The sequence below is a fragment of the Lutra lutra genome, chromosome 3, assembly GCF_902655055.1.
Source record: "Lutra lutra chromosome 3, mLutLut1.2, whole genome shotgun sequence".
Classification (NCBI taxonomy): Eukaryota; Metazoa; Chordata; class Mammalia; order Carnivora; family Mustelidae; genus Lutra; species Lutra lutra.
The window spans coordinates 126,657,305-126,669,696 of NC_062280.1; the positions used below are offsets into that span (position 1 = coordinate 126,657,305).

General features: G+C 48.5%; 1 protein-coding gene across 9 annotated transcripts in view; it reads right to left on the reverse strand.

Annotated features, from left to right (window-relative positions):
• SLC7A1 (solute carrier family 7 member 1) overlaps positions 1-12,392 on the reverse strand; it is a 79,066-nt gene that overhangs the window by 13,350 nt on the left and 53,324 nt on the right. For all 9 annotated transcript variants that reach the window (XM_047723054.1, XM_047723055.1, XM_047723048.1 and 6 more), the window contains 4 exons: positions 9,575-9,733; positions 7,398-7,572; positions 1,285-1,406; positions 437-659 (listed from right to left, as the gene is read on the reverse strand). In XM_047723054.1, the coding sequence (XP_047579010.1) occupies positions 437-659; positions 1,285-1,406; positions 7,398-7,572; positions 9,575-9,733 (679 nt within the window). The remainder of the gene's footprint in view (positions 1-436; positions 660-1,284; positions 1,407-7,397; positions 7,573-9,574; positions 9,734-12,392) is intronic.

The window sequence follows — 12,392 nt, forward strand, 5'->3', positions numbered from 1 at the left end:
CCTACTTCTCCTTCTCCTTCTGCCCCTCCCACTCTGCTTGTGCTTTCTCACTCTTAGTGCCTCTCTCAAATAAATAAATAAAATCTTTTTTTAAAAATGGCATTAATTCCCTTTTTTAAGGCAGCCTCTGCTTTATGACCAAACTAAGGGCCAAAATACAGTGTTCAAAGAGGTGGCCTGCTGTAGGGGCCAAGGCTGGGGACAGCAAGCCAGACCCTTGCTGAGCAGATGTCAGAAAGTAGGCCTCAGAGTCTTCAGGATGAAAATACCAAGAACAACTTGCGGGATGGCTGCTAACAGCAGGAGGAGAAACTACCTCATCAGGGTTGGGGTGCTGGCTCTTTGGGGGAAAAAAGTGAGATTAGCGGCACGCCTGTGTGTCAGGCCTCATACAGCCCATCACCTCTCACCCTCCCGAGAGCTTTGGAGGCCTCACCTGGTGGAAAGAGCGCAGAGGGAGCCGACGGCCACCGCGTACTTAGCACCTTCCCAGCCCACATACTTGAAAGCGTCGGGCAGGGGACTGTCCTTGTCCAGACAGAAGTATGGCATCATGAGCGTGAGGGCAGCCGACACCCCGAAGTAAGCGATGAAGCAAATTAGGAGGGACGCGACAATCCCCACAGGGATCGCCTTCTGAGGGTTCTTGACCTCTTCACCTAGAAGCAGCAAAGAATCGGGCCCAGGAGGGCAAGACAGTGAGGATCAACCCCCCAGCCCCACAAGATGCCCACGCCACCCACAAATGACACCCTTGACGTGCTCAGCCCCATGGGAACCGGGGTCTTCGGACTTCTAGGAACCATGGGTGGCCCTCCGCGCATGGATCAGAGGACCCATAGTGCCCAGGGAGGGTGTTCTCGACCTCTAGGCCCTGATTCAGCCAAGGAAAAGACTTGTTTCCTTTGGTAGAGAAAATTCAGGAGGCCCGACTGAGCCCGGCCTATTCAATCACCCGGAAAACAATATTTTTAATGGCCTCGTTTCTCCCGGATGACGCCCAGATATGAAATCGGGCTGAGCGACGCTGTCATTATCCTGTCCCAGCAGCACACCAGTTAGTCACGTTCGTGATGCAGGCTTTCCTGCCAGGCACTGCCACTTGGGGAAGTGATAAAGGGGGGAAAGATTAGCAGGAAGCTACAAATCTACATGTTACTCACGTGTGAAAGAGCAGCAGCCGGCACAGCCCCACAGGAAGGAAAACAGCACCCCTGGGTCAAATTAGCCCAGCCTGTCTGAAGAGGGAGGAGGACCCGTCCAGTGGGTGGGCGGGAGCCGTACCTGTCGTGGCGATGCAGTCAAAGCCCACAAAGGCATAGAAGCACGTCGCTGCCCCAGACAGAACACCGGAGAATCCAAAGGGCATGAATCCACCAGCACCAAGCGTCCCTTGTTTTGTGTCACTAGGAAAAAAGAGCCAAAGATTATAACACCCACTTCACAGTCCTGAAGAAAAGCTGTTCCTAACAGTCGTGTGTCCCCTCCACCCCTGGCCACTGCTGGCCTGGGGCCCTCCAGACGCCTAGTAAATGATCCCCAAGGCAGCTGTCCCTAGACCCCGCGGGCCACAGGCCTCCCTCCTTTACATAGCCCAGAGCCACAAGAGCACCCACTGAACTCTTTCCAGAAGTATCCCTGAATATTGGCTTTGGGGACAGGGGAGAGACTGTGACACAGGGTGTCCAACAGGAAAGAGGGAAGAAACCAGCAAGTGAGGCCTCTCTCCCAGGACTGTCAGACGAAGAACATATACTCTGGAACACAGAGTTGCCAAATGGGTGTGTGGCCCCCACCCCAGGGACACAATGCAAAAAGTCTCCCATATTTACCAGTAACTGCAGTCTCAAACATTTTCAGACACTGCAGTGAAGGAAAGTGAACGGTTCCTGCCCACAAGCACTCACATGCACACAGTAAATAGGGATGTCTACATGGGTGGGGACTAGAGCCCAGTATGGGCAAGGGCACATGGATGGGGCTCAGGACATAATTGCTAAAGTAATGAATATACGGCCATATACGGGTTGTCAGCCCCAGAAATCCTTTAAGGTTCAGAAAATAGTTCCAGCGAAGTGGAACCTTGACTCTAAACAGTGCGCCCCACGCCGAGAAGAGCCACATGAGCCTGCGGCTGGCCACCACTCACACTCTGGATGGCCACTCCAGGCCCTGCCCATCACGAAGTGGCTCTAAGCCACGTACACCCTGGTCCACTGCCACCACCTGAAAAACAACCCAATTCCCAGCCCCAAGAGGATGGCCTGGCTCCTCCCTCACCAGCCATGTCTTTTGCTGGCCACAGGGCTGCAGGCATCCTGTCACAGTTTCCAGAGAATGGTCACCACCTCCCCATCGCCTCTCCTAACTCAGCAGGCTGATGACTGCGCAGCTCTGCAGGGCAACCTGCCGCAGGGCAACCTGCCCCAGACCACCTGGCTTCCTAACATTAGAAGAGCCATACAGGATATTCTAGTCCTATAAACAGATGTCAATTGGGTTAGCAACTCATTGGCCCAACTTGCTTTCAGAGGGATTCATCAACTGACTAATAAAACAGACAGCCACTTTGGTCCCAATTACTGCGTAATGGGGATTGAGCCTTGTACTGATTTCTAGAGGATCCTTGATTTCACAATCTGGAAGTCAGAGCATGAGGAAGGTCCTCAATCTGGGACTCAACGGCAGTTCAGTAAGTAGCAACGTGAGGGAGACCCCAAGAAACCCACAAGTGAGAGATGTAGGAAAAACTGTTGCCAGACTCAAAGGGAAGTCACCCACACCCCAAATACAAAAATGGAGGTCCAGGACAAGTAAGTCGGCAAGGCACAGGACGTGCCCACCACATCCATAAACCACAAAGAACACAGAATGCCCTGGTGAGCTGACTCCTATAATAAAAAGTTTGAGGCCAAAGCCTAAAACAAAACAGTTGACAGTCAAATAGCTCAGGCGAGGGGGATAAGACGACGAAAGGAGAGGGGGACTCTTAATCAGAGGGGCTCCTGGCAGACCCTTTCAACTTCTGACCCCAACTAGAACATGGGAAGGTCTTTGTCAAGACCTGGAATGGGCCCAGCTCCCCTGTCCCTGCCGGGACAGACAGACACACAGGTGCGGAAAGCCTCCGGATGCCCACCTGCCTCCACAAGCCCTCTAACACGAGCTACGGAACAGCCGCGAAGAGTAAATGAGTGTCAGGACTGCTGTTACACATGTCCAACCCCAGAAAGAGGCCCTGCAAGAGACGATGAGGGCTGGAACATGCCTCCGTCGCGCAGCCAGGGGAAGCAGGAGTAACGGTGAAAGCACGGAGCTATGGAGAGCTGGAACAAGACAAGGGCATCCTTCCCAGCTCCTCAGAGTGATGAGGGAAGGAATCCCATGGAAGGGGAGCCACAGGGAAAGGGCTGTTCCTATGTAAGCTCCCGCAGCCACCGACCGTGAAACCAGCTGCGGGTGCTCCTCCACCTCCTTCATCGCCCCGTGGTGCTCAGACACCACACACCGCAACGAAGGACACAGTCCCCGTACAAAAAGCCCTGTGGAATGTGCTAGTAAGGGAAACATGCAAGGTGCGGAAAAGTGGAGACAGAATGTTACTTTTTTTGTAAAAGGAGAGGGACTATACACATAAGTTATATATGTAAGTTATATACATAATATACAAAATAAATAGAAATAAACTTGTAGTTGCTTGTATTTTTACAAATAAAAGCTGGAAGCTTACACACAGAAATGATAAAAATGATTACGCATGGCAGGGTGGGAGAATGAGGCAGATGAAGAAAGGAATGGGAACAAAAATTCTCAAAACAAACCTTTTCATAACATCACGACAAATGAACCAGGAGAAAACATTACCTACTCAAAAAATTAAATTCGACGTTTAACTTAGGTATTCTGCTCCCGGGGCAGCGGCTCACTATGAAATAGTCACAGAACCTGTTCTATATGGCCTCAAACCAAAGCATTTACAAATATTTTGTGAAGGCTCTTTATGTGAATCTGTCATGGACGTGCTCTCCGTGTGTGGGGGCTGCGCCCAGTCAGCATCTAGCCACCACACACGAAGACACGGGGAAGCAGGCTCTCAGGGGCGGCCGTGGCCCACACCTGGCCAACATCAGCTGGCAGAGGAGGTTAAAGCCAGACCTCAGCCTGGTGCCCCCGCCCCTGCAGCTGGGCTGCCCAACTCTTCGGCCTGCCACCCAGCCAGTCACCCAGGATAGCAAAGAGGGGAACTGGCACAGGAAGGAAGGAAAAGCTGTCTTGTGGCCACCACATCTGTGAGCCTGGGGTGAGGCCTTGACAGGCAGCCTCCACGGTGTGGATGCAGGAGGTCCTCTCCCCATAGTGGCCTTTTCCCACAGCATCCGTGGAAAGCATCCTACGCTAAGATTCTGTTCTTCTGACTTCCATCTGCCACCCTGACATACACTGCTAATTGTTCCCAAAAGCCATACCCCCTTCTTCCTCACAGTAATAGAACTTAATTATTTTAGCTAGACACAGGAACACTAAGAATAAAGACAGTGTGTTTCTCCGACTCCAGCTGTGAGCTGTGGCCCCTTGATTTAAGCAGACACGAGGTACACATCTCCTGAGAAACATCAAGGAAATGAAGTGGAGAGGGAGGCTGCCCCTCTCCTTTTCTCATTTCCTTCCTGCTGCTGGGCACCATCTTGGACCCTGGAGTGACGTTGGGAATGTGGGCCATGGACAGAGCCATCAGACGGAAGAACTGGATTTCCGGCCCACCGAAGCCATACGCTGGACTGACCACCTGCAGATGTTGACTTAAGAGAACAAAACCTTTATCTCGTGGAAGCCAATGTTATTTTTGGGTTTCCATCCTCCCTGACAAGAAACCATATGCAACAAAACCTTCCCAGCGGGGTTCCAAGTCACGCTGTGCTTTACAATTTGCTACACTTGTGGCCCATCTGCGGGACTCTGGCTAAGAAAGCCAGAAGTAGCAGGAGATGAAGGCCGCAGGGAACCCACCAGGCTGTCAGGTCATATTCCCAGTCCAGACCAAGCCACAGACAGACTCCAGGTTCACGGGGGAGTCCACAGCCAAGTCATGGAGACCAGATCACAAAATCACAACCCGGTGGGGTGAGAACGGCCACCAACTGTGGCTGAAGCTCTCCACACTGCATGGTTTGGCTGGGAAATGCCCTATTATTTCAGAGAGACAAGCAATTTCATGCAAGACTACGTGGCCATGCTCGGAAATACAAATCCACGGCTGCAAAAAAAGGGGAAGAAAGAAGTTTCTAGGTTTTGACAAAATCAAAGAGCAAGCTGTGCCCCAGACCGGCAGCCTTCTACCTCAGGGCAGTGCTCTGGGGTCCGGAGGCAGCACAGTCCTTCGTCACCGGGACCCAGAGTGCAAGGACAACCCAAGATAGGAAAGACTATCAGCGGGCACAAACAAGCTCTTCATGAAAACAATAATATTCAATCTCCATCGACCACCAGGAAAAAGACACGCCATCTAGATTTAATTCCTGACCTGTGAACCATCACCAGCAAGAGAGTCGTCCCAAGTTTTCAAAATCTACTGTTACTCCCAAGCTTAGTTTGAACTGGCTTTATTCTATCTACCCTGAGATACTGAGCACCAATAAATCTGGCATACATAGGATTCAGGAAAGCTTAGGAATGCTACATTAAAAATCTTCATTTCTCAGCGGGGCCCAGCTGGCTCAGTCAGTAGAGCATGTGACCCTTGATCTTAGGTTGGGAGTTCTAGCCCCACTTGGACATAGAACTTACTTTTTTTAAAAAGAAAATTTAAAGGGGCGCCTGGGTGGCTCAGTGGGTTAAGCCTCTGCCTTCGGCTCAGGTCATGATCTCAGGGTCCTGGGATCAAGCCCCGCATCGGGATCTCTTGCTTAGCGGGGAGCCTGCTTCCCCCTCTCTCTCTGCCTGCCTCTCTGTCTCCTTGTGACCTCTCTCTCTGTCAAATAAATAAATAAAATCTTAAAAAAAAAAAATTTAAAATCCTCATTTCTCTGTAGTCATTTAGTCTCCAAAAGGAAGGCTCTTTTTTATTTGAACTGTTAACCATATAATATGTCATGCATTCAACAGTTTCCTGCTTGTGTTCTAGTAGTGAACTCGTCACACATCAATGCCTGTCCAGTGACCAGATCACTGGAAGATACAGTTGGGCCTGAACCAGAGATCAAGTTCACATGTGACCACTCAGATCCCCAGTGTGGGACGACCTCATTTCTCAGTCTCCCTTGCAGCTAGATGTGGCCACCTACTGGATTCTCACCAGCGGAATGTTGGCAGAAGGGACATACCAGTGTCTTCCGGATCTGCCCTCCAAAGCATGGGCACACTCTCTCTCATACCCTCTTTCCCTCGAGGAGAGCCCAGCTCTGACCACACAGAGGAGGACCCCATCCTAGGGTAGGATGGAGCAACCTGGTGGATCCCTGCAAGCCTGTGTGCAGCCTCGTGGGCCAGTCAACCCGGGCCACTCATGTCAGGGGCTGAGACATCATTTTAAAGACACTGCATTTTAGGAGGATCTCCTTATTAGAGCTGTGTAACACTTGGTTGTAATTACAACAGAATTGTAGACAAAAATCTCACTCCCCATTCTCTATCCTAGGACCCTAAGATTCCCCTGAAAAATCTGACCTAAAAAGATCCAAAAGATACATCCTAATTTGCTTGGCTCTTATTTTCTAGATAGTTGGAGCTTGTCGATGAGGCTTCCCTGAGGGTCCTAAAAAAGCACAGGTCTAAGAGCTGGCCTGTCACCTGCCCCTCATCCTGGTTATCCTGAGTCAGAGAATATAAGGGTGTTGGGGCCACTGGTTTTCAAGGCTGACACACCCCAAGTTGAGGGTGGGAGAAAGACTATTATAATCATATTTTCATACGTCAGTAATTCTGAAAATCTCTGATAAAAGCCTGTGATAAGAGTCCTCCAGGTTTCTTCTTCTGTCTATGTTATTAATAGGAAGGAATCATAATCAAGGGATAGCACCATGGCTTTGCAGAGAAAAGCTTTTCTGAAACCAAATTCAGAGGTTGGTCAAGAAACGGAATTTGAGGAATAGATGACTTAGTGAGTCTGACAACGATCTTCAACTATGTACAATTTCAGAATTAGAATGAAGATTTTGTTTTCCTGAATACCTTCCTTTATCAGACTACGAGTTCAGGGAAATGAAACTCGACAAAATTTCAAACCAAAGAAACACCCTCGGCTATTTTACTGCACAAAAAAAATTAATTCAAATTCAAATTCCTTTTTTTAAAAAGGCATGTAGTGTTCTGGCCAATTACATGCCCCCAATGTGCGTGTCTGTTTAAGTACCAAGTACGAATCAATGGTCACATGTCGAGAGGAAGAAGAAACAACTCACTTGCTCAAGCAGCGATGACCGGATGTGTTCTGGAAATCCTCCTCTGTGAGCTGCCAGTTTTTAATCGATCCTTTCACAAATCCTGACACCATTATGAAGCCCAAGACCAGAACATTGACACAAGTGAATATTTTGTTGACCATGGCCGACTCTTTCACACCGAGAGTTAAAAGTCCTGAAAAAGCACATAAACAAGAAAATTTTGCCTGATGGTGTGAACTCTGTGCCTGAGGAGTCCTTCCTGGGACAGGGACAGGGATGGGACGAGAGGGTGAGTTAAGAAGAATCCAAGTGACACCAAACCTCCTAAGATTTCTGGGAGCCTCTGGGAATGGGGCTGAATTAATCATCTTTCTAGAGGCAGGGATCAAACTAACCAAAGTCCACACAGTGGTTCACCAAGGCATCAAAGTTGGTCTCGCAGGCCCCCTCTGGAGCTGAGGATGCCACCTGGCAGGCACCCAAGGACTGCAGCGATGGGGAACACCACAGCCCACCCCGCTGGAGCACAAGCCCCTCCCAGGGATGAAGAGAAGGCCCTCTCCTGGCACCCTCTCCACTCACTGACGTAACTTTCTGGGACTCCCCTGAGGACACAGCGGGATTTTTTTTTTTCTCCAAGGAGGAGACATTGTTGGTAGAATGAGGGTTTTTCGGATATGAAAATTATTCAGATTCACCGTGCAACGTTAGCAGTATGAACAATGGCAACTTTCTGTGATTATGGCACCACAAACCATAAGGTTCGTCATCAGACTCAGTGCACGTAAAACAATGTCTAAGCTAGACAAGTTACGGATGGATCATAAACTCACATAAAAAAAACTAAAAAGACCCAAGTGATGGAAACCACATGACAACACCGTTTCGCAGGCTTAGGCCACATGTTCACACACCATTTGGGGACTTCTGTGGCTAAACTCCTAGCTAGGGAAGAAAAGAGACATGGAAAGGTGTCCAAGTGACAGGTGACCACCACTTATGACTTGAGACTGCTGCCCTGCCATGCGCACCTTTTATAAACTTAAAATAAAAAAATGCATTTCACAATAGAAGATTCGATTCTGAAATGAAGGTGCTAAAAGGGAAGTGAGCAATTCATCACAGGGAACACCTCCTTGTGCTGTGCTCTGTTTCTCTCTGGCATCCCTCCCTCTCGTGTTTATGAAAATCTCCCAGTGCAAACTTAATTTCTGATACACGTTCCTGCCAGCTGGACCAGAAATACTGCTGAGACTGTCCTATGCAAGATGATTTCAATTACATGGTGCGTAAAATAAGGCATGTTGTTTTTAGAACCCATCCAAGATCTTCTAGTCTCAAAGGGGGATTTATCTGCATTCAGCTTAATGCTTATACAGTTAAGTGCCACACGGAACAAAACTCCCATCCTCGAGGCCGGGACACGGATAAACATCACTAAGAGGAAGCTGCCTTCAGTCATCTTCAAGCACTATCTGGAATTTTAAAATTCTGTACCCGTGACTCTGTCATTACCATTTTTTTAAAAAGATTTTACTCATTTATTTGACACAGAGAGAGAGAGAGAGAGAGAACACATAAGCAGGGGAGCACAGGTAGACACGGAGGGAGACGCAGGTTCCCTGCCAAATAGGGAGCCCGATGCGGGACTCGATCCCAGGACCCTGGGATCATAACCTGAGCAGAAGGCAGACGCTCAACCGGCCAAGCCACCCCGACGTCCCGTGAAACATTTCTTTAACGGGCATTTTGTTGGCTGTTAGGTGTAAAACCAGCCGAGACTTCTCGAGCATCCAAGGCGCACACTGGTGCCCAGACCGACCTCTTCCCCTTTCTGTTCCCCGAGGAAGAACGCCACTTCCCTTTACAAATGCTTTCCACTAAGTCAGGGGAATTCCTGGGTCACTTATACAATAAAGCCCACCATACTAACAAAATCCCACTCTACAAACAGCTACACAAACACCTGGGATTTTTTTTAAATTAAATGACAAGCAGCTTCGACAGCTAGTCAGTGGGTCTACCCTGTGTGTACAAGAAGCTGCTGAGACCAACAAGATGCCTGCATTCGCCACAGAAAGAAACAAGAGGAGGGGAAAGGAGGGTGAGGAAAAGTCAGAAAGGGGCCTCATGGGAGCCTGCCCTGCACCTCAGGCCCCTTACCCCAACCGACGTGTCCCACTCTGTGGCTTTACCTGTTAAGATGAGAATGATGATCACAGCGAATATGTCTGGGTTTTCGGCCAGCACTCCAGGGGCGTTCAGAGCCATGTGCGTCCGTGAGAACTCCCCGATGGGTTTGCCAATCAGCTCGTCAAACGTCGCACTCCAGGCTCTCGCTACACTTGAAGTACCTGTCATGAAACAGATGCACTGGAGGAAATTGACGGAAAACAATGAACAGCATTTGTCATCAGGCTCCACTTCACAGCTACCATGCCAGGGGTCGTGGATGATGCGCTGGGACCCAGTGGCAGCAGGCAGACCCTGGTCTGTGCTAGCTCAGAAGTGAGGCTCAGTTAGTGTCTGCAGCAAAGTGATGGGGCTGGGGAAGCCTCACAGGCCCGGAGAGAAACACACTTCCCACCACAACCCAGTATGTTCACGGGTACTGTGTTTCCAATATACAACTGAATAATCAATAGTTCGAAGAACAGTGCTATTTACCCTTACCACCTGAGGAGCACGTTGGTGGTATTTATTCAACTCTACTTATTTTATTTCATTATTAAAAGAAATACTGGTGGCAAACCACGAAGCTGGTTTCATGATCTACTCAGGGGCTACGGTGGGCAGCTTGAGACATCTGGCTCCGGAAGCTTCCCTTCCAAGACCCTCCCGACAGCAGAGCTGAGGGTCCCCACCCACCAGGGAATGCTGTTCTCCCAGTAAGAATGGAACAAGGAGATCCACGTGTGCTGACATTCCCCTCAGCAACAGTCACCTGCTCACCCCAGAGCTGGTGCCGGCCCCCTCTGCTGCTCTGTGCCCAAACCTGGGCTCCCACTACCTGCCCACAGGTCCCCAAGTGTCTGACCACAGCCACAGCCCAGCCTTCCTCCTCTCCATCCCACAGTCCCTGCCCTGAGGATCACAAACGGACACAGCACCCCAAATGCCAACAACTGTTGACTGTATGCTCTTTCAACCTGAATCAAATCACTGCTTTTCAAGGAAACGTCACTATGGTTCCAATATTCACATATAGCACTTTCCTTTCCTTCCAAAAGGGACCTCGCCGGTGACTGTGGTCTAGATCACCACAGAATATGGCTGGGGGAACGAGATTCAATGTTGCTAGTGGGTCTCCTACTGAGTGTGTGTCTGACAACTCAAAAATTTAACCATGTGTCTTCATCCTCAGCCTTCATCCAGGCTGTTATGAGTTCTGCTCATTGCCAGCCCAGTGGAAAAAATGGTCTCCCCCTCTCCCCAACAGAGGCCGGCTCACAGCTGATCAGGCTCTAAAACCTACCATGAGGGGTGAGAGGGGCTACCCGGCCTTCCTTCCTGGCCTCCCTCACTCCCCATCTTTGAAACATAGCTTTAAAAAAAACCCACGTTTGCTGAGAAAAACTACCCTTCCCAAAAGCTGAGGCCGAGAATCACCCACAGTAACACATGCTTGAGTCAGTTTCACACAAGCAAACAGCACGCTGGCAAAGAGTCTTCCCTTTGTTGGTATAGAAGCAGAGGGCGATTCCTGCTCAGGTTTTGTTTTATGCCCAGGTAAATCCTAGGGAACATAACAGCCCATTTAAAACAGCTACATTCCCACTCAGACACTTGAGCTTGCATGAGCATTTGTGATTATAAATTTTAGTGCTGTACTGAAAAAAAAATTATGAATTTTATTTTCAAACTTAGAAGCATAAGCTATGCTGGCTGTCATTAGGTACCACGAGCTCCAGAAAAGAGAGGGAAGGTGCTGCTCAGAGAGCTTGGCAGGAGCCCTCTGCCAGCTGGCCTGGGCAAGTGGCAGCAGGAGCCCCACACAGCCCCCAGGCCCCGCATCCCAGCAGGCAGCACATAGCCCCTTACGCCATTCCCAGTGTGGGGAGCACAGGAGCCTACTGGGATCCACTTACCACGTCTTACTGTGTTTTGAAAATATTACAAAAAGTGTGCTGAAATATAAATGGAATGTTTAGAGCCTGTTTATACTTCTACTTGTAGGAATTGGCCATTCATATCCTTTGCTTATTCTTATATTCAGGTGTTTGTCTCTTTTAAGTTTGTCTCTTTTAAGTCTTTTAAGATGTGTTCAACCTTGGTTGTAACCAAAATACAAACAACATGAAGAGAAACAATATCGGGCGCCTGGGTGGCTCAGTGGGTTAAGCTGCTGCCTTCGGCTCAGGTCATGATCTCAGGGTCCTGGGATCGAGTCCCGCATCGGGCTCTCTGCTCAGCAAGGAGCCTGCTTCCCTCTCTCTCTCTCTCTGCCTGCCTCTCCGTCTACTTGTGATCTCTCTCTGTCAAATAAATAAATAAAATCTTTAAAAAAAAAAAGAGAGAGAAACAATATCTTCTCACCTACCATACTAAGAAGACTTTGTATTTTGAGTGTTTTTGTTTGTTGGTTGTTTTTAATGCTGGTGCTCAGGGTCAGCAAGAATGTGAGGAAGAGAGCCTGTGGCCGTCTGGAGGATCACAGGCAACATGGGCCTTAAAAGACGCAGGCCCACTGACCTACACATTCTGCTTCTTAGAATATTTTAAAGGAAAAAAACCATGGCCATGCCCAAAGACATTAAATGACATTAAACTATTATATATTGTTGTATATATATAATATATATGTATATATGTATATATAATATATATACAATATTATATATTGTTGTATATTATTCTTAATTATAACAATAATTACACAATTGGAAACAATCTAAGTACTCTAGGAGAACACCTAAAAAATTATGTTACATATATAAAACTACATAATGATATGCAATCATTTGGAATATTACTATGGAAAAACCATTAATACCATGAGAAATGTTTATTATA